The sequence below is a fragment of the Brachypodium distachyon genome, chromosome 3 (genome assembly GCF_000005505.3).
Source record: "Brachypodium distachyon strain Bd21 chromosome 3, Brachypodium_distachyon_v3.0, whole genome shotgun sequence".
Lineage (NCBI taxonomy): Eukaryota > Viridiplantae > Streptophyta > Magnoliopsida > Poales > Poaceae > Brachypodium > Brachypodium distachyon.
In genome coordinates, this window is record NC_016133.3 from 35,237,328 (window position 1) to 35,262,213 (window position 24,886).

Sequence of the window (24,886 nt, forward strand, 5' to 3'; positions counted from 1 at the left end):
GTGAGACGACATTAGCGGGGGATTTATAGACAGGCCCAATAGGCAAAATCAGTTGGGAACGACGAGCTGATAGGCGCGCGTCAATGGCAGTTGCACCCGACGTATACGTGTGTGTATGGCGTGTTAGAGCTGCAAGGTCGTCTCACATGGCTATGGAAGGAATCGTGGAGGAAAGGAGGCAGCGGATTACGGTGTGTTATGCGTACACTATCGTACATGCAGTATACGCGGATACCGGGTAATGATTTGGATGCATAAGTCAAACATTAACCCTGCGCTTAGCCGATTCTTAGCACATGGATATATCTTCGTTAGGGCATACAAAATGCAGGTGCTTAATTACTTAATCAACAAAACAGTTTTTTTCGTCACGTAGGATATGATACGCTTATCTTGAAGCGGACTTTCTGCACCCACTTGTGATATAGGAGTAATGCCAGGCCAGCATAACCACTTGACGGATGCCACATCAGCATTGACCCAATCCGTTAACCCGCGATTAAACCCCATGGCCTCCATTCTCCTTCACTGCTCCCAACCTGTAAGAATCGCGTGAAACAGACAAACTATCGGTTTTGTGCTACTTGAGATAAATTGCTTCAAAATGTGTGGTTATGCGGACAATTTTGCGATAAGTGTGGTTCAGCGATACTGAAGAGCTTCATGCACTAGGCAACGCAACCAAAAGACCGATCTAATGGAAAGGTCTAGCCAATCAACTTATACTTCAACACTCCCCTCACGTGTGGCTCCCGCAGACTTAAACATGGACTGAAAGTGTGTCGCAATTTAATTGCGACAACCGGGTCTCGAACTCGAGACCTCTTGGTTCTGATACCATGAAGAGACCGATCTGATGGAAAATGCTACGTAATCAAGTTATACTTCAACAGATACGATTGTCCCAAAAATTATGATTTTCTAAAACCTACTATTAACACTTTAGAGTAGAAAGAGACCACAAAACATATATAGACAGGAGATCCAAGTGAGTACACCTAGGCATTTACGCATTGCTTGACGATGAGGCAACAATACTTATTAATCTGATTGGGGATTTATTATTTATCTTATTTATTTTTTTAGAAACACAATACAAACGTAGACACTCACAACACGCACGTAGACTCATCCCTATGAACGCACAAACTCACACTGTACTACCCCTATGAGCACCTCCGAAAGACTGAAACAATGGGTCTTTTCGTCAGAGGATTTATTATTAAAAAACATAGATACAAACCACGTCCAAAGAAGTGCTTTGCACATCAGCGGAGACTACTCTTGCAGGGATGTTTTCTAACGGATCTAACTATCTCGCTATTGATATAGAGTTGACGGTAAAATAACTTGTGCAACAGGTTGCGTCTTTTAAGCTAACTGCAAATAATTTGTTAGCATTAAATTCGGTCGTGCACAATGGTAAAATGCAAGGTCGACTTTTAAGTAACTATCATTTCTCTCCCCTCCATGTTAGGAATTTTGAAATAAAAAATCATCTTTGTGGATATACATGTGCGCCTCTTCGCTTGTCTTTCTCTCGCATGCATGTCCTGTGTCCGCCACATTTTTTGTGTGTTTCTTTAATCAGCAGATTTTGAAATGATGCATGGAAGCCATTGTGCATGCGGTCCGAATAACATTCAGTCGAGTGCATGCATCGAACTGATGTAGAGTCTGAGCGGATCATGATTCATTAAAATGATCAAAATAAGTCCAACCCTTTTGAATTAATTTATAAGTCTGATAAATTCGATTACACTCGATCGAGAAGGGTATGGAACTGCAACAACAGTGGCCGGGAATATCGATCACATGGATGCTACTCCACTTGCCTCCTTCCATTTCCCACACAAATTAAGATCTTGCAGGACACACACAATTAACGACGCACACTTAACAAGCATAGGAGGAGTAACTTAGTAAAAATCCATTGTAACCTGTGGTGACGGTCACATGACACCGGCCGGCCGAATCAGCTCGGCCTGGATCGAGGTCAACGGTACTGGATATTTGACCAGTACCTAGCGTTGGGCTTCCAGTCTGCAGGGATGGCCTGGTTGGCCACCAGCGTGCTGCCGGACTCGCTGCGGATGCGGAGGGAGAAGGGCCCCTGCATCGGGTAGTTGGTGTCCCTCCTCCAGATGGCGCCCCAGGAGCGCGTCATCGCCGTCCACTGCCCAGTCGGGCGGCCGTACCTGGACTCCATGATCTCCATCAGCACCACGTTCCCGTCCCGGTTCGCGTGCTGCACCAGCACCGCCAGGTAGTTCGGGTTCGAGCCGCGCTCCACGTGGAAGTTCACGTTCATCCCCGGGTAGTTGCATGGCACCCTCCTGAACTGCATGTCGATGATGCCGGCGTGACGGAGCCGGTCGTTCTGTCCGTTGTTCGCCATGGCGCCGAACGCCGTGCCGCTGAGGTCGAAGTGGTACTTGGCCACGGGGTAGTAGTTCATGTCGGTGATCGTCACCAGCCTCGGCTGGCCGGAGCAGGCAGGGTTGTTGGCGTAATTGCATCGTATCTGAAACGAAGCATCATATATATTGATTAATTACTGCAACAAACACAAAAAAAGGCAAGTCAACCGATGAATATGTACTTCTACTTGATTGCATGCACATGGCAGGGCGTACACTATGGTGATCAGCATCGTAAAGTACGCGGATAGGTTTGACCAATCTAATAAAATTATTTGGCACCAACTAATTTTAACTGACATTGTCAGCGTCCTGCATGCATGGAGACATTAATGCAGCACGTAAGTAGTGTGTATACCTGGTAGCAGGTGCCGCAGCCCGCGCCGCCCATGAACAGGGGCTCGTTGCCGCACGAAATCATGGACGAGTACGGGTACTGATTCGTGTCCTTGTAGCCGCACGCACCACCTGCAGATCGATCGACCAACATTAACTTGGCATGCAGAGCGTGATGCATGGCCGTGATGCATGGCCTTGTGCTGTGTGATGGGAACATATTTGCCTGCTTACCGTTGTCGTCAGGGCCGGCGCCGGTAGGGGCGCCGTACCAGGTGGCCTTTGCGGGGAGCCAACCTGAGTTGTAGGATCTTGCGGTGTCGTAGTTGACCTGTTGCGAATGGCCGGTGGAGACGAGCACGGCCGAGAGGAGTGCCACCAGGGCAACGGCATTGGTGGAGACACCAGCCATACCGGCACTACGTACAAGTACTTGCTGGAGTAAGTAGAGTACTCTCCCGCCTAAGCCCAGCAGACTCCTTTTTGTGTTTTGATGGCTGAGTGAGACGACATTGCCTGGGCATTTATAGGCGGCCAGAGGAGTTGGGAACGATGGGTCCGTCAATGGCAGTTTCGATCACCCGACGTGTGTATGGCGTGTTAGAGATACAAGGTCTCACATGGCTAGGGAGGGAATCATGGAGGAATGGAGCTAGGCACCGGTTTACGTGCGTCCGACTATATATAAAACTACATGCATCTTGACAGTCACCGCATGTTACGCGTACACTAGCTTGTACATGGAGCGCCGGTACCGGCTAATGATTAATTCTGATGCACAAGTCAAATGTTGATCGTACAAAGTCAGATGATTCTGTACCCACTTTAGATCTCCTTCCTATGCTCCCCTCTCTCTCCTACTATAAACTATGATCCTTTTTCTTGAAATAATCATATGCATCATATGCACAGATGTCTAGTCTACGATTCTACCAGATGAACATTTACACAACCTGACTCAAAGGGCAGTAAAAAAAAACATTTACACAACTTGTTACTAAAATAGGTCCAATTTTTGTAGAAAATAATCAAAGAGGTACAACCAAAAGAGAGTATTGTTTTCATCGAGAGGGACAACGACATAATTAGGGGGTGTCGATATATGGACTAGAGTGTAAGTGTTAGCTGGATGTGTAGGCGGTCCTTATTCGAGAAGGTCACCGTACACTCGACAAGAATGACATGTCAATGTTTTTCAAATAGGTTATGTCACCCTGACTTCCCGATGAAACCTCAAGGCTCTCTTGACACTCCGTCGGAGATTTCCCAAACTCGGGATAGGCCGCCCAATGTATTCATTGGGCCTTCCCTATGCTTCTTCCCTTGAGTTCATTATATTTAAGCGAGGATAAAATGAGAATACAATCCCAAGAGGGTATGTATATGGATAGAGGTCCAAGATAATTTTTACGAGCAAGCATGAGCACCGCGTTTTCATTAACTATCTGTGAGAGGTGGGTAGGGGGAGGGCTTTACAAACTGAGAGCTAGAGAAGGTAACAAACGGAGAATAGAACAAAAAAAATCCAAGCAAAACAACCTTGAATTGGGGAGCACACTTGGTAGCCAATTTCTATAGATACAAAACAACATTGGGCGTACTTGGGCATCGCCCGAGGCTATATTGGACCGCACCAATGGCCATAATTAGGCCTCTATACATCTTTCCTTCTTTGTGGCTGGCCATCCGCCTCCATTTTTTGTTGGATCACATGCATTCGTGTTTCGATCGCAAGTGCAGATGATGTTGGGAGAGCCGCCCGACTAGGCCTCATGTGTGTTCACTCGGCACAATCCTACTTGGACCTGTTTCAGGCCTGTGGAAACCCTAAGGGGCTTGCTTGATCAAACATCCATGGATGCTTGATGCGGATTCAACCGTGATCACCAACAAAAGGAGCAATCATGAGGGTCGAAACCTTGAACTTTAGCTAGATTGTAAGAAAAATGTGCATATCCATGTTTGAAATCCTGGCTCTGTCCCTAATAGGGACATATATAATTGGCGAAATATCAGGTGAAAACGTCCATCTGATGAAAACCTGAAAACTTGCGACGCCAGACGTCGGATCCGTAATGTACACCTCAGATCGAATGTGGGAATGGAACCCACCACTTAAACACGATTCTACGGAAAAACCCTATCGTTTCCGCCCCTTACAACAACTAGCAGGTGAAAGAGGGGGGCCTACGAAAGAACGAACCGCTCCCGATTTGATCCCCACCGGCGCAAGCGACCTTGAGACCTAAGCCTGGACGGACAACGACCAACGGCGGCGCCGCTCCCGAAGCTCGTGACGATGACCCTAGTCTGCGGTGGCGTCCCCAAGCGCAGGCATCGTGCTGGCGACGGCAAGGCTGACGGCACGCGCTGGCGGTGGCAACGCTGACCCCACGTGGCGGTGGCGGCGCGGCTACCTACGCGGCTCGTCGGCCTGGTCCTGAGCGACAGCCTCCTCTGCTACCTGGCGACCCGGTGCTGCACCACGCGAGGTAGAGATAGCAGCCTCGGCAGTGCCTCCATGGCTTGGCGTCCCGGCGGCTTGCTTGCCCTGCGCCTGCGGTGGCACTGGCCCAGGCAACCGGCCAGCGACGGTGATGGCCACGCGCGGCGATGACCCAGGCGATGACGAAGCTCAACGCCCCTGTGTTTGCTGAACCTGCTGTCTGCAGTCCCCTGGGTGTTTGCTTCCTGTTATCTGAATGGAGCTGTGTTATCTGAAGATTGTGATGTGATGAAGCTGTACAGAATTTTTTTGTGTGATGTTGTTTTGTAGCTGAATCGGTGCTCTTAGATGCTTTGCTGTACACTACTGAATCAATTTGGATGCACAGTGTGTAATTGCGGATTGGTTTAGCCAAAACATGCGAATGTACAGAGAGTATTTGCAATAATGTGAATGTAAGGGATTTTTTTTTGCTGTACACTGAATTATTTTGGATGTAAAGATTTGTAATTGCAGATTGGTTTAGGTTTAGTGTAATCAATGTGAATGTACAAAGATTACTTGAATGAATGTGAATCACATGGGAATTTTGGATGTTTTGCTGATTTTCTATTGTTGCCAAAATCTGTGGATTTTCCTCTGTTAAAAGTAAGGCACGATGCACAGCTGAAAACTAAAATATTTGTTGAGTTCCGAAACAGTTTCATGCAACACAAAAAAAGAGGGGCAAAAGATAGTTGAATTCTTCCACGGTTTCAGATAACACACAGCTAGACATCAAAAAATAGGCATGAATGACACACAGAATGTGAATCTACATGATTTTTTTTGTTGTTTTGCTAAAACACATAAGCTCTTGGACAGGTTGACACTTCTGAGTTCTGACATCAGCTCTTGGATATGTTGGAGCTTCAGCAAAACCTATAGTTTGACATGAATTGATTAGCATTATGTGTGAGCATACGCTTGGAGGAAAAAATAGATTATGTGCATACGACAAATACCTGTAGTTCTTAAGTTTTGTTAGGACAATTACGGCTGTCATGAAAGCCAACTTGATTACACTTCTTGCATGTTCTAGGCACTTTATTTTTCTGTCCACCAACATTTTTCTTCCCCTCCCCATTCTTATTTTGCGTCCCTTGCCCGTCCTTACTTTGGTGTCCACCTTTGTCTAAGTGTCCCTTAATTCTTTTGCATCTCCCCTTTGTACGGACATCAGTTGGTGGATGAATCTCAACTTGGTTAGGCATACTACAACCAATGTATGCCTCGAATTCATCTTGTCTACTAGGACAATTTGCAGCAACCCGTTGAGACATGTTTCGTTTCATGTCAAGAAGAGTGTTTCTCAATGCTTCCAATTCTTCAAGAGATTGTTCAACCAACCTGATTGTGTCACCTAGTGTTTGGTGTATCTCAGAAACCATTTTTCTTTTTGCCAGATCTAAGGAACTCAAATCCACCCTCACCAACACGAAGCAATCGAAAGGCCTCAAATGTGCCAATGCTATCTGCGTGACATGTGAATAATGTGCTTTTGGCCTTTTCACTGACTTGTCTGTTAGACCTAATTAAATGATGCTTCCTTTGTGTGATAAAGTCATGAGTGTGCTCTTCGTGAAAGTATCATATTTGATATTTGTCATCCTTCGTACGCTTCACGATTATCATGGCCTCACACCCACATCTAGTGATTTTCCTGACATGTTTTCTTTTCTTCTCTCCATTCAAACTCATCTTACTTTACTCCTCTTTCTTTGATCGGAAGCCTGATTTTGCGCAAAGAAAGCGCCTCCAGACTATCCCATTATCAATGTTCTCCTCCTTCTGCCTAATTCGAACCGAAAATCCAACATTGTGTGCATAAGCCTTATAAAACTCTTCAACTGCTTCCATACTATTGAATGTCATACTACGGCTGGCTTTAATTTTTCATCACATTCGGGTGAACATGATGAACCCTAAAAATTACAACACCTATTAGTCATACAAGCTGATAATTATTAGAGAAATTTGAGATAATGATACTCACACAAATTGGGCCGCTAGAAGCTCCCTTTTTGGTGTACAGAAGCTATCCAAAATGATCGGGGGAGGATGTACTTATGTATCAAGGACCCCTTCCTGGTTGCAGTGAGCAATTTGAATCAACTAATGAAGAAGAACAGCAACATCAAAGAATTCCAATGCTTACCAGTGTACTGCTACTAGGAGTCAGTTGCGTGGAAGCGGACATAGGCTCATCGATGTTGTTGCTTATGACGAGTGGCAGTAAAACGCGCTTTGAAGGGCGAGTCATGACCGGTGTAGCACAATGGCTCACAGCCAAGGCCAATGGAGGTCGAGGGGTCCCGAAGGAGATCACGGCCGGCGTCCAATGAGTGCTCCCGTACATGGACGGCGGAAGGACAGTGCTTCCATACGGGAGCAGCAGAGGGCGCGGGATGATGGCAGGCAATCGGCGAGCACTCCTGAAGGTACCGGGCGAAGGGATGGCGGACACGTACGAGGCCAGCAGAGGGCGTGGGATCACGGCGGGCGTCCGGCGAGCGCTCCCTTTGGTTGTCCAGCGAAGGCCCACTGTGCCCGAACATGGCAGGTGGTCCAGCGTCGGCAGGCTCCATGGCGATCTCAAGATCGATCGTGGAACAAAAAACTAATCGTTTCCAGTGCCCAATCGTTACAAGTTTTGTGGAAACGTCATGGGGTTTTCCGTAAAATCGCGTTTAAGTGGTTAGTTCCATTCCCACGTTCGATCTGAGGCGTACATTGCGGATCCGACGGCTGGCGTCGCAAGTTTTCAGGTTTTCATGCATCAGATGGTCGTTTTCACCTGATATTTCACCTATATAATTAACGACATAATGCACACTTGATAATGTAAGTATGTTGATTTGAGATCGACTACAATTTGGAACCGTGGCCGCGGTCCATGTGTGAATCGTTATATAACATTTGCATGGACTATAATTCACTAGCTAGCCCACTTCTATTTCCACACAAATTCAAGAATCAAGACCCACAACAACAACAACAAGTCCCTCTGTACCGAATTAATTGGCGCCGGAAGTTTTGTAAAAAAAACTTGCTATTTCTTGAAATCGAGCTCCAGCCCACGTTATACGAGAACTTTTTCAAAAAAAAACTGTAGTTTTTCGAAATCAAAGCGCAGTCCATTTTCAATTGAATATGTGAACTGCATGTTGATTTACAAAATTAACAGGGTTTTTTTTGCAAAATGGCCGGCGCCAATTAATTAGGAACGGAAGGAGTATATATGTACTTTTTTTTTCGGATAACAACTATATATGTACTCATCCCCTGCAAAAGTAAAAACTTATACCGAAAATATAAAAATAAAACATTGTACTGTGTATTTCCAATCACACGTGCAACACCAGGAAAATGACCGATCTGCCTTAATCGCAGTAATATTAGTACTGAACGTTGGACCAGTAGTTGTTGCCGCCCTTCCAGTTGACCGGAATGACCTGGTAGGCCACCTTCGTGGCCCCGAACTCGCTGCGCATGCGGAAGGAGAAGGGGGCCTTCAGCGGGCGCCCTGTGTCCATCCTCCAGATGGCACCCCACGACCGCTTCATCGGCGTCCAGGAGCCATACGACCCGGAGTCCTTGAGGTCCACCTGCACCACGTTCCCGTCCTTGTTCGCGTGCTGGACGAGCACCGCCAGGTAGTTATTGTTCGAGCCACGCTCCACCCGGAAGTTGATGTTCATCCCCTGGTAATTGCAAGGCACCCTGCATGTGTACGTGCAGGCATGACGTTGCAGTCGACGCGTCAGATCGATTGCGAGTACGAAACAGGAGACAAAAATTCCATGAACGAGTCTCCGGATTGTTTCAGGCAACTCGATCATATATTTCAGGTTTCAGCGATGAAGAAGTAATGAATTGACTTATGTCAGAAACGTGTTAGTTACCGACCTCCTGAACTGGATGTCGAGGATGCCGGCGCGGCGGAGGTTTTCGTTCTGGCCGTACTTTGCCATGGCGCCGAACGCCGTGCCGCTGAGGTCAAAGTAGTACTGGGCGATGTTGTTGTAGTTCATGTCAGTGATCGTCACCCTCTTGGGCTGGCCGGAGCAGGCACGGTTGTTCTTGTAGTCGCATTTTATCTGAAACAGCAAGAGGAATCATGTACAGCAGGGCAGGGCCTTCACTAACAGTGATCGGCATCGTAAAATTACTACTCCATGCTTGTATGAAGCGCAATTACCGCACCTCGTAGCAGGTGCCGCAGCCAGCGCCGTCCATGAACAGGGGCTGGTTGCCGCATGCGTTCATCGACAAAATCGGGTACAGATTATTGTTCGAGTAGGCGCATGCACCACCTGCGGATCGTCGACCAACGTTGTGAGGGGTAAGTCAGCACTGCGTAATGCAGGCAGCATTTCTAAAAAGACGACCGAGTTCACACGCATGCCTAATGCAAGCATGTGCCGTCATCGGCAGGAAACATAGTAGTATGAGCTTAGCGTACCGCCGTTTGCGGGGCCGGCGCCGGTAGGGGCGCCGTACCAGGTGGCCTTTGCGGGGAGCCAGGCAGAGCTGTAGGATCTAGCGGGGGAGGCCTGGGCGCCGTAGTAATTGGCCGCCGAACGGTTGACAAGCATGGAGAAGAGGATTGCCACAAGGGCGCCGGTGAAGACCCCAGCCATGTTGGCACTACAATACGCTGCACGATCGATCGAACCTTAGGCTATGTACTTGCTGGAGTACTTCTCCTGTCTGTGTTTTGATGGCGGCATGAGATGACATTGCCGGGGCATTTATAGGCTGCAGGGCCAATAGGAAAATGAGATGGGAATTAATTGAACGATCGATCGACGTGTACGAGACTACGAGTCGATCGGCCGACCGACGTGTACGAGTCGATCGATCGGTGTCGATGCCAGTTGCAGCTGACGTGTGAATGCCGTGTTTTAAAGCTACGTGCAAGGTCTCTCTCACATGGCTGATGGAATCATATGGAAGAACGGAGCTACGCACCGGCCGGTTTAAGTACGTGCGTCCGACTATAAAATCACGTTGGCTCGCAGTCACCGCTTGTTATGCGCCCCCGCTAATGATTTGTACGCACAAGTCAAATGTTGATCGCGGGAAGTCAGACGATTCTCATGCCGCGTTACATCCAATCCTACGCTATCCCGATTCTTAGCACATGTATATACGCTCTGTTAGCTATAGGGCGTACAAAATGCAGGTGCTTGATCTATAAAAATACCCCCTCCCTCTGTTCCTAAGAGGGAGTACTCTTTTTTGTCACTTGGATACGATATACTCCTACCGTCTAATATTAAATAAATCAAATTTGTCTAAATATAGATGTGTGTATATCTAAAAGTGTTTAGATACATGTAATATTTCGGGACTTAATATTTGACGAAGGGACTATTAGTATTAGTATATGCTTGTCTTGACAACTGCTGCTTGACGAGGCAATAACGATGTTCAATACAAATGTGAATATGGATTAGTTTACGTCGATTGTTGATTGATATTAATACAACCGTAAGTCACTTGCAAAGAAGTGCTCTGCACATCAGGGGGACCACTCTCCTCTTTTTCCGGAATGAAAAGAGGACACAATTCTTGCATGGACGTTTTCTAGTGTACCCCATCCTCTCACTTTTTATCCGATTCCGATGAACAACTGTCCAGCAACACACATCGCTGAGGACCGACACATAGCTGAAGTGCCTTTCCCGCGCGTGTCTTCTGCACCGTCATGCATCCCGGCTCCTTGTACTCCCCTCGCATGCATGTCCCGCCTCCCACGGCTCTGTCGTGGGATTCATCAAAAAAGTATTTCATTGTAAGTTCCACACCTTTTAAGTATTTTTAGAAAAAAACTAGCACGATGGCCTGCGCGAAATACGCGGGCTAGATTGATGATCATTGTTGTATTATTTCTATTGTACGTGTGTGCTGATGTCGTACCTCTTTGATTCTCTGTCATACTGATATACTCCCTCTGTTCAGGTTTATAAGTCCCGCATGGAATTTTATGCGGAACTTCGCAAAACATTACTTTGGTAATACGACACTATTGTGACACAAAAAAATATTGTTTTATTCGTATTGAAAAAATCTACCAATAATATAATGTTTATATACATACATTATTTTGTGTATAATTGTTCGTCAAGGTTTGGCCGAAAATTCAACGCATGGCTTATTAATCTGTACGAAGGGAGTATAATTCACTGGTATTGAATTTTGTCTGATACGTATCTATTCGTCGTATTTGTAATTTTAAAATCGAAGACATGAGATTTGTATACCTAAGAGAAACTCCCGCAGATTTCCTAAATTTAAGCCTCCAAAATCCTATATGGGGATTCCCTATAAAAGATTCTTCCTCTAAATTTGTGTTTTCTCCGGCAGGCTTTCTACCGCACTCCCCTTATTTCACTCTTCTAGTATTTTATTCAACCATTTTTCTAAACTTTCGTGTTTCAGACGACTTATTCATAAAATTTAAATTCAAATTATTTAAATCAAATCATTTTATTTATAGCACCAAAATTAACTATATAATATGGAGTATCATAATGGTTATAATTTAATTTACAAAGTTTTTTAATTAGCGGTGTGTGTTTTTACAAACTATTATACTACTACTTGAATTGTTCTCTCCTTGATCTCTACATGAAGAAAGATCCACATGCAGCAACGGCTGTTTCCCTTTTCTCCCTCTCGCTCTCTTACCTTTTTCTCATTCTCTCTCTCTTCCTTTCCACCGTACAGGCTGGGGCTCACTTGAAGCTTAAAATCGTCCGTCGTCGGACGCCTCTCCCCATCCCCAACACCACCGCTAGCTATCCCATCCCCAGCACTAACGCCACCGACTACCTCAACCAACGTCGTCGCATCATTCGTTGCCACTGTGCCGACCTCGACGCCGCTCGGCCACTACCTTCCCCATCTCCTGTCCAGCAACTCGACGACGCCTCGCTCAGATCCGGCGGTGCCCCACTACTTCCTGCTAGTAGTTTGGCGCGCCAGCTTCACAAGCCGTATCGGATATCTTCTTCCTCGTATCGCCGTCGCTAGTGTCCGCTGGCACCTTGTCGGTCTCTTCTTTCTCTGAAGGTGAGTCTTCTCGTATTCTTGTGATATTGTCTTCCTTTTCCCTATCTTCTTCTGCGTCCAAGTCTTCAGATTTCATGGCCAGCTGTTGTACCTACCCATGTCGAACAGGCAGTATCTTCAAGCTAGAAATGAGCAGCAGTGGTGGCCGAAATTGATGAGTAAAGGAGCGGCTAGGGATGAGTTGAGTGGTGAAAGTTTGTTGGCATCTTCGTCCTTTTTGCAACTTTGGCTTCGACGGTTGAATTTAGAAAAAATTTTGTCCATGATGTGCTGCAGTGTGTTATCGGGATCTGACCTGAGGGCAGGGCCATCTCGAGGAATTGGGCCCCCACGGAGCGAAATTGAAAATTTTGGTTTTGAAATTATGACCGAAAATGAAAGAAGACAGGGCCGTGTCTCTTGTTTCGTAGCTTGACGAACTATAGTGTAATAGTGTCGCGTACCGTTAGTCACAAAACTGATCAATTGATTAGACCTGAAAAATGGAACTAATTGAATTGATCTTCAATGAATCAAAGGAGACATATTATTGACCAGAGCTGGATTTGGGTATCTGATCGGTTCGACTCAGGTCGTCTGCCCTCGACTCGTGCAGATGTTTTTTTTGCGGCCTCATGCAGAATTGACGCCGCTTGTGGAGAGCAGGGACGCAACCGCGCAGGGACAGACGGATGCAGGGCAACCAGAAATCAGCTGCAGATGAAGATTGAAGAGTAGATGAACCGACGAAAGTCGAGCAGACGAAGCTTTCAAGCAGGGCGCGATCGAATAGACGATTCCTTTTTTCCTCCGCGTCATTGTCGACATGCAGTTGTATGTCCCTGAGGGGTTGTTATTTTTTTTTCCTTGGCTTAGTCCTATCTAACTAATTACGATTTGGGGGCCGCAGTGGAGAATCATCAGATGGACGAAGCTAACGGCCATGGAAAAGCATCGGACCGCCGAAGCTAACGTAATCTGTTTGGACGACTGGGTTCGGTAAGATCTCATATCTAACGTCTGAAAATAATTGGGGTGATGTGGATCAACATGGAACCTTATATATCATAATGGAGAGTAATAACTCATGAATGCAAAAATATAGATTATCATGAGTAGAGCTGAGCTTAGTACTTAATATTTTCTTAATTCATGAGAGAAAACAACTCCAAATAAAATTGAGAGGTTGTACTATATTGACAGATCATCTTTGAGCTCATAATTTGTTGTATATTTTGCCCTTGCATGTTGTGGCGACGTCACCAGAATTTGGTTAAACACTTGAAGTTCGGCAATAAAAGCTTGCATATAAACAGCCGTGTAGTATTATCAAAGTTTGTCAAACGATTAACCAAATATCGTCAACTTAAATGAACTTAAAAAATGTTGTCGCATTTTAGGAACCAAACAGACCATCGATACGCGTGATTACTTTCAAAAGCCTGTCCATGCTATGAAATATACGACGAGTTAACAACTTATAACTTATTTTCGCGTCTAGTCTAGTACGACAGTGTAGAACATAGATGGATCATTAGTTACTTGTTGGGCTTTACGTGCATTTATAAATTATTACACACATTGGGCCATGTATTTAAGTGAAAAGAACTCCTATTAGCTACCACTAACAATGACACCCTAGGACTGTACGTGTGGGCCAACAAAATCTTTGACGTTACATGAGCAGCCCATTAAATATAAGTATCTCATTAAATATTGACCCATAGATATAAGATCCAACGGTTTAAATAATTCTGATGATGTGGATCAACGTGGAGCCTCCCATCAGTACCCCTCATATTGCTTTTAATATATAATAGATATTTTTAAACACTTTCGACTTTATGGAAAACTTCCAAAATATTTGAAGAACTTCCGTCAACGTATTGACCACCTTTCAACAATTTGAGGACTAACTTTCAAAAATATTACCAATTACCAAACTTACAAGAACACCATTCAAAAAATGTAGGACCAACTTAAAACAAGATTTGAGGAACCAATTTTCAAAAGTTTTTGATAAACTTTCAAGATTTTTAGGTCCAACTTTTAAAAAAATTGAGAACCGACTTTGAACAGAAAGTGGAGCGAAATTTTAAGAATTGACAACAAGGAAGAAATAAAATTAGTAACGCCATAAAACGCCGGCCTCCGACGGTGTCCGAAGCTTGATTCAATCGGTATGAGCTCCTGGCGGCACATAACGTGGCAACACATAGCATCAGCCTCTCGGTGGCAGCCTCTACAATGCCAATGTGAAAGTGAAGGCCTCCTAGTGGCACCTGATGCGACCATGAAGGCATATTAGGGAGCTACATAAGACGACAATGCAACGGCATGGACTCATGGTGGCCTCCTTGTAACACCCCAGGTATCATCCCTACCTAGAATATTACTCCTCTAACCCATCTAACACTAAATCGAGAAAAAAACTATAAAAAAAATTACAGCACTTTCTTTATTTATAAGGACATCCACATCATGCAGGTTATAAAATCTCTCAATCAAATACCAAGATTAAAAAAAAGATAATCAGCTATGAATGACCGAAGACTGATACAAACAATTACAATTCAAGGGAGTTCTCTCTAGGGATGATATCTCTAGTTCAACGGTATGAGATTAGCGCATTAAGTTATAGTGTGTAATGTTCATGTGAAGGTGTACTACTCCTGCCCATGCATGTCTTTACGCTGATGACCTGAAATCCAAATAAAAACAACAAAGGAAAAAGAAGAGCAGGGGTGAGTAAAATATAATCAGCAAAGTACAATATAGAGCCGAAAATGAGAACATACACCTTCTGAAAGCACAATGCAACTAAAGCCATCAAATCTTTTTATAAACTTTGTACTTTACTTTTGGAGCATTCCGGAATATTCACCATTAACTTTCTCACCGTCCGCACCGGAATAGTTAAACACGTGCATTACTCACCGACCTAGCTCAAGCTCACCGGAATAGTTACATAATAACTTAACTCACCGACCGCATCGGAATAGTTACCTGTAACTTACTCACCGCCCTGGCTTAAAATGAAAATTTTCCGATAGCACAAACACCAAATCAAATAGCAACTCGGATAACCAAACAACGTTGGCGAACAATATCACAAGAGGTTTGTCATGCACTTGCCTTAGATATCGTGAACAATCCACATATTTGCCTTGGCTCTCAAACATCCAAAACCTTTGAAGTGCATCTGGAAATTTATCTCCAATTTGGTGTTTTTCGTCTGAATCTAGAGGTTGTTCCCTTTTCTTTTCTTCCCTAGTTCCTCTTCGCCTCTGATTCCAGATTCTCTCAGTCTAGCACAACAGGGCAGGAGCTGCACCTCCTCCTCTCCTTGATCTCTTCTCTCCTCCTTGCTCTGCACCTAATGGAGCCTCCTTCTCCTAGCAGTAGAGGCTGCAACTCTTGGGGCGTGGCTGATTGAGGCATGGATTGGCGACAGAGCTTCGGCAAGATTGTACGGTTATGGTGCAGCAGCAACGGTGCCTGGCAGCGGGAGAAGCGGCGGCGGCGGAAAACAGCAGGGTTAGCAGCAGTGGAGGACTCCACAACGGAGGCTGCAGCAATGGGAAACGGCAGCAGCGGCGCTCAAACCCTAGGCAAGCAACAGCAATGCAAAGGAGTTGGAGAATAAAAGGGTTCAGGTGTGGGCTCCGGTGGCAAGGCAAGGCCCAATGGAAAATATCTGCGGCTAGTAGAAATCCTTCTTTGAATCCAAAATGAAGAGCAAGCCATGAATTTTTATTTTATCTCGAATCCGAAATAGAGAGCAGTCTCAAATTCATTTAAAGGCTGGAAATAAAAGGTGTTCCAAATTATTGGTCGGGACTCCAAATTTAACAAACTATATTTGTTTTCAATCGACGAGACGAGACGGACCCAACCATGGCCTCCGATCTTCGGTACGACTTACGGTCAAAAAAGTTAATTTTTAGTTAATTTCTCTGGCTCGTCAAGAAATTTAAGTGTTAGAAAATTTCGAAGTGTTACACTCCTAATGCGGTGGCGGCGATGTAGCCTCCTCCTGATGCGACCATGAAGGCCTGTTAGGTAGCTACATGAGCCATTGGCTTTCCCATGTTGGCCAGGACTCATGGCGGCATATCTGGCATTTCTCGGCTCACGCACATCGAAGCTCGGAATGCTCGGGAAGGAAAAGACTAGAGTTAGCACTAAGATAAGGTGATAAGTTGAGTGGACCCAACACTGGTAGGTGATGTGACGTGGTTCAACTGAGCGGCACGATCAGTCGCTACCGAGACTTTTCATCTTACACGTGGCAAATATATATAGTATGTTGAGTTGCTACCAAGACTTCTCCTCTTACACATGGCAGCCATGTTAGATTTAAGGTATCCCTAGATTTAAATCCCTCGGATTTCCTATAAATTGTAGTAGAACTACTCCAAAAGCAACCGAGCTAGCTTGCTTACGAAATGTGGACATCAATAGGTAGAAAAAATTGAGCTAGATACGTGAAAATCATGTATCCATAACATTATTTCGAAAAGAACTTTCTGTCGAAATAAACAACTATGTTGAATTTTATAAATATCTTATGATAGAAAATTAGAGGTCAAAGTTGTGGTTTGAAGACCGCCGCGGCTGTACGTGCTGCATACTAATGCACATACTGAGAAATGAATGCATGGGGTACGTATACTTGGACAGAATGCACACTTGATATATATAAGATAAACCCGAATAGAGATTACAACCAATCATATTCTGAATTGGGATAGTGGCTGGGGTAGCACATGGACACTACTCCACTAGCCTGCTTCCTTTTCCCACACATCTCGTTGAATCGAGACCCCATAACGTAGTACCAAATTTAAAATTCAAGGGAGTACTTCCCAATCACACATGCAACACTACCGATCGAGATCAACGGAACTGGACTCTGGACCGGTAGTCGGTGTCGGGCTTCCAGTTGGCCGGGATGACCTGCTTGGCCGTCAGCGTCTGGCCGGACTCGCTGCGGATGCGGAGGGAGAAGGGTCCCTGCAGCGGGCGGTAGGTGTCCAGCCTCCAGATGGATCCCCAGGAGCGGCGCATGGGCCTCCATGGGCCGCTCGGGTGCCCGCGCCTGGACTCCCTGAGGTCCATCTGCACCACCGTCCCGTCCACGTTCGCGTACTCCACGAGCACGGCCAGGTAGTTCGGGTTCGACCCGTGTTGCACGCGGAAGTTCACGTTCAAGCCCCGGTTCTTGCATGGCACCCTGCATCCACCAACGGATGGCGTCAGATTTTGCCGCTAACTAATTAATTAAGCGATTATGCAGAAGTGTTGAGTAGAAAATGTGTTATGGGTCACCTCCTGAACTGCATGTCGATGATGCCGGCGTGGCGGAGCTGGTCGTTCTGGCCGGGATTGGCCATGGCGCCGAACGCCGTGCCGCTTAGGTCGAAGTGGTATTTCGCGACGGGGTAGTAGTTCATGTCGGTGATCATGATCTTCTTCGCCTTGCCGGAGCAGGCAGGGTTGTTGACTTTGGTGCACCGTATCTGAAAAAAAATAACCAATTAAGGATCGAGACAGTCAACGATGTGCATGTTACCCGGCGCCCATGTACGTATTCCATGATGCTGTTCTCCAGCGTGAACGGAGCTCTGCGTTGCAGTTAATGAGCTTTGACTAATCTAATTTAATGACTAGCATCAACTAGTAGTACTGGCAGTAAGCTAATTTAATGAGCTTTGAGTAGTAGTATTACCTCGTAGCAAGCGCCGCAGCCGCTGCCGTCCTTGAACAGGGGCTCGTTGCCGCACGAGATCATGGACGAAAACGGGTACTGGTTCACATTCTTGAAGCCGCAAGCACCACCTGCACATATGCATCCCGCGCGTACGTCGATCAAGGATCATCGATCAACATAATTAGGAGAACACTCTAATGTAATTGACACTGTAACTCCACAACAACATACTCCCTCCATTTCACAAAGAATGACGTCCACGTTTTTTGAGATCGAACTTTGACCAACAATCACACCAATATATGTAGATTATATGTTACAAATTTTATATTGTTAGAAAGATTTTTAAAATACGAATCCAATGACATAGTTTTTTGGCATAAAACTCTCAAATCATTAGTCTAATTGTCAGTCAAAGTAAAATCTTGAAATAGATGCGTGACATTCTTTGTGAAAAGGAGTAAGTATGTACTATACTCATGAGGCCCCATCGATCGGAACATACCGTTGTCGTCGGGACCGGCACCCGTAGGAGCGCCGTACCAGGTGGCCTTGGCGGCTTGCCAGCCGGAGGAGCCTGCAGAGGCGCAAGAGCCACACGTGAGAAGCGCGGTGACGAGTGCAACAAGCGCAACGCCATTGTTGCCAGGGAACCCAGCCATCTTTTGCACTTGCAATTCGATCAGCTCTTGCGCTAGTATATCTAGCTAGCTAGCCGGTGGTTGGCGCTATAGCAACGCAGATGTGGTCTGCCGTTTCGATGGCCGGATGGAACGGCATTGCCAGGGCATTTATAGGGAGGCCAATGGGCAGAAACGGAATGGGAACGGGAATTCTACGTCAATGGCCTCTGCTCTGCACTTGCACCGCAGCCGTCAGCCGACGTACGTACATGTGCATGTATGCCGTGTTAGAGCTAGCAAGGTCACATGCATGTTGGCTAGCTAGCTTAAGGAGCGGATCATGGATCCATGAGAGGCATCGGTTTACGTGCGTCCTACTATAAAATCACATGTTGGCGGTGATCGCGTGGTATTGCCATGGCGTACACTCGTGCTACTACTACGGTACTGTACGCCAGTATTCCCGGCGCTAATGATTACTCCTAGTTTGGATCCGCGCGTCGGACGGGTTGATAGAGCGGAAAGTCAGACGATTTCCACGCCGTTGGATCAAACCTCTGTGACATCCCTGATTGTGACACGTGGTCTCCTCTGCTCTCGTGGCTGACTAGATCGACAACTCACGCCATCCCAGATTCTGACATGTAATCCCTCTCGATCTTATAACCTTTGCACGCCACTCCGGATTCACATGCCTCTATCGCATCTGGCATCAGATCAAGATTACTCAAATCCTCAATATAAAGACAAGCAGGACAGAGCACTGCAGGTCGATCTTTATTTTTTTTTGGCATCCGAGCAGCCGGCACACCTTCAGAGTTTAGGGAATTGCATATGCAGATTTCTGAACACATTCCACAAATCTGCACCCATGGTTCTATACGCGTTTCAGTGCCAACTATGTGCACTTGCAAAAAACAATGTGCACAAATTCACCTCTGTGTGCCCGTACAAAGAAGACAAAGGATAAACCAAATGCTAAAGCAGAGGCCCTTAAAAAAACTAAAGTAGAGGCTAAATTGGCAAGGGAGCACACATTTGTCTATTTTTACACTAGCGAGGAATCATTCAAAAAAAAATTTGCTCATTCCGTGTGACATTCCATTTGGACTGCTTTCATATTCCACCACCTACTAGTACTTTGCACAATTTTGGGAAGGGTTTTGTTACATTCTTCTAGCTTGATGGACACACATTGACTTTGTGTTGGTCGAATTGTGTTACCTAGTAATGATGTACCAATTGGTTACAATAGTATGGTCTTTGCTACTTCTAACGAAGCGGGGACTAGCTGATGAATGCTTGCGCTACAAAGTTGGACATGTTAAGCTATATGTCAAGAGAATATGTTATGGCATGGGTGATGGCTTGCCCTGCCGTTCCTTTCTAGCGTTTGACTTTTTCTTGTTTTACTTAAGGCTCTCAAATACTCCTTCTATTCAGGTATATGGGGTCTGTTCTTCGAAAATCTAGATTCGGAGTTGAGCTATTGCAATATTTGAAAATGATTAGGTAGTTTTGCAATACTGGAAAAATCTCGGCATGCCCTTCGGTATTTGGTAGTTCGAAACGTTTGTATTAATGGGAGCAATTAGAGGGCATGCAAAAAAATTTAACCGTCGCAACTTCTCAAGTAGCTCACGCTATGTCTATTTCTCCCTATCTCAAACAGAGTATTGACACTACCAGACTCCACAAATTTGTTGAGTGGCATGGAACCTCGGCAAAGGGCACTCATCCATGATTCAGTCGGAAATGGCACCTAATTTGCCAGGTGCTTTACTCACCCACTCGACAAAGATGTATGTTACCCATTGCTCAGCTTGGCTTCAGTAAAACTGTGACACAACAATAAAAAGGTTTGACGGACGGTTCAAAGATGGAGATGGGTAGTTTGCCAAGTTTTTTTTTCCTAGGACACTCGTCAAAGTGTCGGACGCTTGAGAGCATCCCAAAAACCGCATGGACCTTGTTTGCCAAGTGTCAACTTGGTGGCAGTTAACACATATTGATGGGTTTGCCGAGTGTCTGATCGTAAAGAAATAAAACAACACGCTGGCCGAGTGTCTAGAAAACACACTCCATAAACACTGACGATGTCAACCGCAGTCTGCAAGGACACGTGGCAAAACCCTTTGAAGATCGACGATTTTCATTCCGACCCTCGTCAAACAATCACTTACGCCGAGTGTTCTTGGTTTGCCGAGTGTACAATGCGACACTCGGGATATCGGGAGGCTTTGCAGAATTTCTGATAAAATGCAGTTGCAAAATCATCTGGCACTCGCCAGGGTTGCCGTTTCTGGTAGTGTGACAGCCATGACTCAGTTTCGATCCAAATCCCGATTCCCCACTCGGTGTCCCAGCCAACCCAGACGAATCCCGCCGTCGCCTCCTCCCGCTAAAGAGGCTGCTGTACAGGGCAAGATATCTCGACGGACGGCCGTGATTTTATTTTCCTGTCCAAAAGAACTCTGGTTAGTTAAGTTAGAAAGCATACGCTACGACCAAGTGCACATAAGCACATCGTCACATTTCCATGTGTGGCCGGCTGGTGCAAGTAATTAAGAACTAGTTGCGCACATGATATTTCCCCGATTTTCTTCGGCGATGCGTGTGTGCATTTCCTTCGCTGCTAGCACTCCACGGAGTCACATGCAGAGTCTGCTTGACATTCACACAACGTACGTTGCACTTCGCTCGTCCAAACATTCCATCCACCGGCCGCCGACGCACGCAAGGTCGAATCAATCAACTCAAAAACAGGCCGCTTCCGAATCAGAATTTGACGGCAGTTAATGGGGACGCGGGTCCTCTGACGTAACGCCGACAGGTGGGCCCGGGTCCACATGTCAGTGTCTGCAATCCATCTCCAATTAAGGGCTCCAAGATCCGTCATACTGTGGTGCTCCTTCTTCGGCTCTTCGCGGCAGCGGGCCACGGCAAGCATCCCCGCTAGCTAGCTCGCGCGCACCGCACACACTCAACACATTAAAGCCAACAGCGCCCCCACACGATCGAGTGGGGGAAATCTCTCGCTTGCTCGCACTGAAAGCTCAGTTCGAGACGGGGCCGGCAAAGCGGCAACGGTGGGTGCGAGCCGCGGCGGGGCCCTGGAAAATCTGGTGCGAGAGCTCACCAAGTTTCGTGGTTCCAGCGGCCGGCCAGGGGGCAGTAGTTGCCTTCGGCGTCCGGGTCCGTGTGGCCCGCACCTCACATGCGCGGATCGGTTCGGGTATGTACGCGACGCAGCCGTCGGCATCCGACTCGGCGCCCCCCGCACATGCGCCTGAGCAGTCCGTTGCTTGGTCACTTTCCCTTTGTTAACTGCTCACACAACCGAAACGGAGAAGGTGAAAGGTCTCCTCCTCGCCACTTTTCCATCTCCTTTAATTTGTCTGCTGGGGGAAGAAAAAGGGCATAGATCGACAAGGTCTTGTTTTCCCCTCGCCATCACGGTCTTCAATTCCGGTACACCAAGGTCAAAGAAAGATGAAGCGCAAGTACATGCAAGAAGCATTACTATTTAGCTAGCGCAACAAACTGGCCGGTACGTCTGGTAAATTTGTTCAAGAGAGTAACAGCTTCGTTGACCGATTAGTACCTCGATTTGATGGGGTCAGTTGCAGTTGACGAGAGGGGTTAATTAGCGCCAGTTTTTACGGCGAAAATCCAGTGGGTCTATCGATCGCTAGCTACGTAGGTGAACTTTTTATGCGGCGATGTTGCCGGCCTCGATCTGATGTTAAAAAAGGCAAACAATGACTCATTCATTCACGGTCATTGGCTAAGACTGACGGTTATAGAATTGGTTAGTGGTTACCATACGGAAAGATAAAGCTTTTTGAAAGAGAAAGACATGTGCTCGGGGATTAGCAATATGATTAGTATCCTTTGCGTTCGATAGACGCTGCAGGCCTGCAGCAATGAATTCAAGTACTCCTCCTCCGTCTATCTGCTGCATGCGTCCGTTGGGCGTTTCAGGAATTATGACGTGACTTTCCGGCCAGGATCGCCAAATCTACCGGCCGGAACAGAGTAAGTACGTACGGAGTACGAATGTACTACGTGAGTCTCACGGAAAAGAAAGAAGCATCGTCGACGCGCAGAAATACACTCCGTATGGTCTCCTCGAGTTGTCGTAACTGGATTTGGATTTTAATTCTGCAAACGCAGCACATTCGAGGTCAGCGGAAGATTAGTTCATTTGTACTACTCCAGTGCAGTTATCTTTCTCGACCTGTACTAGTATTAGCCGTCTGATGAGGAAGCTTTTCGCTGTGGCCGTAAGTTGGGTGGAAAGTCAGGATCAGATTCCTGAATCGTGCATATCTTGGTGGGCATATACGCCTGAATGCTTGATCACAATGGTCAATGCCGAAACTGATTAAAGTGCGTAGCAAACCAGAGATAGAGGCATCGAGGGATAACACTATTTAGCAGATACAGAAGTAGTAGTAATGCCAAACCGAAACTGTGATTAATAACTTATGCTCTGGTTACACACTGACGACTGAACGACACTGGTACAGTGAAAGAGTAGGCGCGGGAGGGCACAAGCAAATTAACGTGCGCCTCTCCTCCATCTCCCACTCTCCCGTGCTCTCACGAACACACAAGACACACACACACGCACGCATGCAACGACGTCTAGCACATGAAAACCGACACCGGACGCCTCACCTAATTAAAAGAGACCATGCAAAACCATACAGTAAGACCCTGACGCCAGCAGCCGGCGATGTATCAGCTCAGCCGCTGTACTGGACGAAGGAGCGGTAGACGGCGCTGGGCGCCCAGTTGGCCGGGATGACCTTGTCGGCGACGAGCGTCTTGCCGGACTCGTTGGTGATGCGGAGGGAGAAGGGCGCCTGGAGGCGGTGGCCGGAGTCGAGGCGCCAGATGGAGCCCCACGACTCGCGCATCGGCGTCCACGCGCCGCCCGAGTTGGCCTCCATCAGGTCCACCTGGACCACGTCCCCGTCGCCGTCCTCGTACTCCACCAGCACAGCGAAGTACACCGGGTTCGACCCTTGCTCCACGTGGAAGGTCACCTTCAGCCCCGGGAAGTTGCAGGGCACCCTGCATCATCAGTTAATCCAGCTTGTGTTATCCTATGAGCGTGTAACCCGGACGGCGTGAAGTAAACAGAGTGCTGCGAATCTCTTTGCGTCCCAGTTAAAGTGTTAAACCGGTCGCTGTCGTGAAAGTTTTGTTGCACAAAGAAGTACTAGTACTACTAGTTATGGTTCTGTACTGACAGACCTCTTGAACTGGATGTCGATGATGCCGGAGTGGCGGAGCTTGTCGTTGAGGCCGGGCTTGGCCAAGGCGCCGAACGCCGTGCCGCTGAGGTCGAAGTGGTACTTAGACACCGGGTAGTAGTTCATGTCGGTGATGACCACAGTCTCCGGGCTGCCGGAACAGGATTGGTCGTTGATGCATCTTATCTGAAAAAAGAAGAAGGCGACCAAAGCAATAGCAGTCAGCACGCAAATTGGCAAACCAACGTGTCCCGAGAGTCCACCAGCTCCTTTTCCACCACGGCAGGGGCAAGCACCAGGAAATGGCACTCGTCACGAAAGAAAAGAAGAAAAACCACATTGAGAGATTAGCGAATCTGGTGGTCTACCTGGTAGCAGGAGCCGCAGCCCTTGCCGTCTTTGAACAGGGGCTCGTTGCCGCACGAGGTCATGGCCGAGAACGGGTACTGGTTCACGTTCTTGAACCCACACGCACCACCTGCACACATCACATCAGATCGATCAGTGCATATACTATATTGTTTACACAAATTAAACAACAATCATCGGTTAGGATTAACAAGGGGCCGGGCGGCGCCATGGATCGTTGCACCGGCGGCGCGCATGTATGTATAGAGACGTGACGTACCGTCGTCGTCAGGGCCGGCGCCGGTGGGCGCGCCATACCAGGTGGCCCTTGCGTTCTCCCAGTTGGGATCGGCGGTGAAGGCGGAAGCATTGTAACTCACAGGCGGGCCGGCGGCGACATAGGTGACAAGGAGGGAGGCGAGTGCGACGAGTGCGACGAGTGCAACGGCCTTGGAGGAAAGAGCTGCCATCTTTAGAGTCTCTGCTTCTTCAAGCTTGAGACAGAGAGAGTACTAGCTAGCAGTGCACCGGCACACTGACCAGACCAGGTTGCAAAGGTTGAACTCTGTTTTGATGTTCTGGGACTAACATATTGCCGGGGTATTTATAGGCAGGCTGAAAGGGGCCACGGTCGGCCG

General features: G+C 46.9%; 4 protein-coding genes across 4 annotated transcripts; all 4 read right to left on the reverse strand.

Moving 5' to 3' along the window:
- Positions 1–1,702: 1,702 nt before the first annotated feature.
- Positions 1,703–3,304, reverse strand: LOC100826560 (expansin-B2). Its single transcript, XM_010236688.3, has 3 exons — positions 2,991–3,304; positions 2,779–2,888; positions 1,703–2,524 (listed from the first exon to the last, which is right to left on the reverse strand). The coding sequence occupies exons 1-3, from the start codon at positions 3,166–3,168 to the stop codon at positions 1,997–1,999; spliced, it is 816 nt and encodes a 271-aa protein (XP_010234990.1). The 5' UTR covers positions 3,169–3,304; the 3' UTR covers positions 1,703–1,996.
- Positions 3,305–8,219: 4,915 nt separating this feature from the next.
- LOC100842257 (expansin-B2) lies at positions 8,220–9,884 on the reverse strand. The gene is made up of 4 exons (XM_003574268.4): positions 9,707–9,884; positions 9,448–9,557; positions 9,151–9,341; positions 8,220–8,964 (listed from the first exon to the last, which is right to left on the reverse strand). Exons 1-4 carry the CDS (start codon positions 9,882–9,884, stop codon positions 8,640–8,642), a joined length of 804 nt encoding a protein of 267 aa, XP_003574316.1. The 3' UTR covers positions 8,220–8,639.
- A 7,229-nt stretch (positions 9,885–17,113) lies between these two features.
- Positions 17,114–18,764, reverse strand: LOC100843684 (expansin-B6-like). The gene is made up of 4 exons (NM_001279941.1): positions 18,519–18,764; positions 18,032–18,141; positions 17,632–17,822; positions 17,114–17,536 (listed from the first exon to the last, which is right to left on the reverse strand). Exons 1-4 carry the CDS (start codon positions 18,673–18,675, stop codon positions 17,200–17,202), a joined length of 795 nt encoding a protein of 264 aa, NP_001266870.1. The 5' UTR covers positions 18,676–18,764; the 3' UTR covers positions 17,114–17,199.
- Positions 18,765–23,088: 4,324 nt separating this feature from the next.
- On the reverse strand, positions 23,089–24,839 carry LOC100843079 (expansin-B3). Its single transcript, XM_003574271.4, has 4 exons — positions 24,529–24,839; positions 24,269–24,378; positions 23,902–24,086; positions 23,089–23,718 (listed from the first exon to the last, which is right to left on the reverse strand). Exons 1-4 carry the CDS (start codon positions 24,716–24,718, stop codon positions 23,388–23,390), a joined length of 816 nt encoding a protein of 271 aa, XP_003574319.1. The 5' UTR covers positions 24,719–24,839; the 3' UTR covers positions 23,089–23,387.
- Between the last annotated feature and the right edge of the window lie 47 nt (positions 24,840–24,886).

Coding starts and splice junctions, on each gene's coding strand:
- LOC100843684 (NM_001279941.1), bottom strand. CDS start 18,675: ATGGCTGGGTTCCCTGGCAACAATGGCGTTGCGCTTGTTGCACTCGTC. Junction 18,142..18,518: donor TGCCGGTCCCGACGACAACG/GTATGTTCCGAT, acceptor GCATATGTGCAG/GTGGTGCTTGCGGCTTCAAG. Junction 17,537..17,631: donor ATCGACATGCAGTTCAGGAG/GTGACCCATAAC, acceptor TGGTGGATGCAG/GGTGCCATGCAAGAACCGGG.
- LOC100826560 (XM_010236688.3), bottom strand. CDS start 3,168: ATGGCTGGTGTCTCCACCAATGCCGTTGCCCTGGTGGCACTCCTCTCG. Junction 2,889..2,990: donor CGCCGGCCCTGACGACAACG/GTAAGCAGGCAA, acceptor ATCGATCTGCAG/GTGGTGCGTGCGGCTACAAG. Junction 2,525..2,778: donor GCTGCGGCACCTGCTACCAG/GTATACACACTA, acceptor GCTTCGTTTCAG/ATACGATGCAATTACGCCAA.
- LOC100842257 (XM_003574268.4), bottom strand. CDS start 9,884: ATGGCTGGGGTCTTCACCGGCGCCCTTGTGGCAATCCTCTTCTCCATG. Junction 9,558..9,706: donor CGCCGGCCCCGCAAACGGCG/GTACGCTAAGCT, acceptor GACGATCCGCAG/GTGGTGCATGCGCCTACTCG. Junction 9,342..9,447: donor GCTGCGGCACCTGCTACGAG/GTGCGGTAATTG, acceptor TTGCTGTTTCAG/ATAAAATGCGACTACAAGAA.
- LOC100843079 (XM_003574271.4), bottom strand. CDS start 24,718: ATGGCAGCTCTTTCCTCCAAGGCCGTTGCACTCGTCGCACTCGTCGCA. Junction 24,087..24,268: donor GCTGCGGCTCCTGCTACCAG/GTAGACCACCAG, acceptor TTCTTTTTTCAG/ATAAGATGCATCAACGACCA. Junction 23,719..23,901: donor ATCGACATCCAGTTCAAGAG/GTCTGTCAGTAC, acceptor CTGATGATGCAG/GGTGCCCTGCAACTTCCCGG.